Here is a 2,401-nt window from a genome sequence, read left to right on the forward strand (position 1 = left end):
GTAGAATATGCTTGCCGTTTAAGGAAATGTAGACAGAAATTGAAATATGCGTGTAATTCCGAGGGAGCCGGTTTTTGCGCGCGGGGCAAACGAGATCATGGCCGATGCAAACGGAGTTTTCGTTTATTTTTGAAACGAGGAAATTCAAACACAGTTCGCGCGTACCGAAGATGAGTCACCCGGTTTGGATCGATGCGGATCTATATTCAGTTAGAGTAGACAGGTGTGACCAAAAACGTCACAGTAAACGATCCTTCCCTCGAGATCGCTCCGTTTCTATTTTTTCACGTTCGAGAGGAAAGAGTCAAATTAGACAGCTCAATTGTCACCCGTTTGACAAATGTGAAATATTTTTCAGCGTGCAGTTAGGTGCAAAAGAAAACACCCACGAGAATGCCCACCCACCCCTCAGCACCCTTTGTATGAGACCCGAAAGATTCGTCTTCCCTGTCGTCGTTTTTTCTTCTTTTTTTTTCTTCATCCGAGTTTATATCAGTAGCCCCCGTGATCGCCCGTCCCACCTGTGCCCCTATTCACTAACAACTGTCATTTTGTTCCATTTTCTGTTTTACAGCAGCGAGGAGGAGGTGGTCGAGGAAACGTAAGTGTTCTGCTGGTAATTCCTTAATCCCCTGGAGATCGAGTTCCTAAAATAGCACTAACGTCCACGTTTTCTCATTTTCTCATTCCAGGAAGTAAGTTCCAGAGGCGTGTCCGCGTTTAGGTGTCTGCCACCAGTGAGCAGTCACCGGGGAGTCTCTTTTTTAGAGTTGTTCGTTTTCTCATCTCGATTTTTAGGATTTTTAGGCCCCCAACCCCCCACCCGACACCCTAAGATATTTTTTTTTCAACAGAGCAATTACAGATCTGCCAACGAATTCGTCGCGGCATTCTTTCTTCTCCCGATCATTCTCGTCCCTCTGTTGACGATCGTGATCTAGAGAGAGATTAGGTGAATCACCGTCAGTTTTGTCATATCGCGTTCTTTTCTTCTGTTTTTCTTTTTTTTTTTTGTTTCTCTTGCTCTCGCTTTAGTTTCGAGAGAGATCCTTCTGGATCAGCGTTGATGCGCCCCGTTTTGGGAAGACGAGGGAAGGTTTAGAATTTCGAAGGATAAACGAGAGGGAGAATTACCGATCGATTAATCGACGATGATAATTGGAACGACAGCTGGAAATAATGGTTAATAACGGATCAAAGCTATTAGTGTAATTTCATTCGTGTCGGATGGGTACGTATGATACATCTATGGCGACACCGTTGTTACGTTCAGCGTCATTGACTCGAATAATGGTTTCTCGTGTTACCAACTTGTGCAACTTTGCGATCGTAGGCGTGCCATCAGAGCGAAACATTAAACACCGTGTTCGGACCGCGAACCCAGTTAGAATTAGAACGGGCGTGCTTCTTTTTACAAAAATAGTACCGACTGTCCGCCGTTGCCGTCTTCTCGCCTTGGATGCCGGTTTACGCGGACTTTTAAAACGGGCGGAACAATATTTCTCAAAGCCTCCGGTCGGCTTGCTTTGACAATTCTCGAATCGGTATACGATTACGAGATTGGAATAAACGTGAAAGCGAGGAAAACTGTTTTTACCTCGTATCGTTATTTCTCCGTTGTTACGTCGGATAAAAACGTATCGCCTTGTTATCCAATTAATTCATTTCTCCGTTAATATCCGCGATCGAGAGGTAGAATGAATTTTTTCAACGTGCAATTGTAATACTGCGACCCGGGACACTTTATACGGAGAATTCTGTTTCTTTTATACCAAAGGTGAAATGTCGTTTCGAAAAATCACGTCCCAGAGCGATCTCTCTCGAACCTATTGTTTAAAATTAGACGCACGTCCGTGCTTCTGTCACGAAAATAGAGCAGACGAACGGCGGCTGTATCTCCTCCGCACCTTCGAATCGCATATTAAATCAACGATGTCGTTTCGTGACTCAATAAGATCGAAGGAAATAGAATCTCGACGGATCACGTGTGCTCCTTACCACCCACAGGATAATTTTTCTTTTCCCCGTCAAGTGTTATCGCGGCAGCAACGACAGCGACGTGTCAACTGTTATATGCGTACACAGAAGTCCCGTCGTTCTGAAGAACAACTGACAAAACTCGTTTGCTGGAAAAACAATTTTTCAGAGCATCGAGGAAAAATAATATACGGTTTGAAGGCGCGGAACGGGACAGAGAGGCACGTCGAGAAATATCATCTCTGAGAGATGGAGTTAAAAGGGAACGAAACGGATCTTCCTCCGGAATCGTGTTCCCATTCTTCACGATGACCGATATTTCACGACGATTCCGGGCTCTCTCTCTCTCTATCTTCTTCGTCTTTTATCGACGAGAGGAAAAAAAAGAAAAGAAAAAAAAAAAAAGGGGGAAAGAATAATTACC

The 2,401-nt window shown here is 44.3% G+C and overlaps 1 protein-coding gene across 5 annotated transcripts in view; it reads left to right on the plus strand.

The window, feature by feature from the left end:
• The window catches only part of LOC108575454 (troponin T, skeletal muscle), a 19,270-nt gene that overhangs the window by 4,011 nt on the left and 12,858 nt on the right, over nt 1-2,401 (plus strand). Inside the window, exon 3 of one of the 5 annotated variants that reach the window (XM_017938250.1) lies at nt 575-601. The exons of the other annotated variants lie outside the window; for them this stretch is intronic. Coding sequence (XP_017793739.1) covers nt 575-601 — 27 coding nt within the window. The remainder of the gene's footprint in view (nt 1-574; nt 602-2,401) is intronic. 5 annotated transcript variants of the gene reach the window in all.

Source organism: Habropoda laboriosa, unplaced genomic scaffold (genome assembly GCF_001263275.1).
Source record: "Habropoda laboriosa isolate 0110345459 unplaced genomic scaffold, ASM126327v1 scaffold318, whole genome shotgun sequence".
Lineage (NCBI taxonomy): Eukaryota > Metazoa > Arthropoda > Insecta > Hymenoptera > Apidae > Habropoda > Habropoda laboriosa.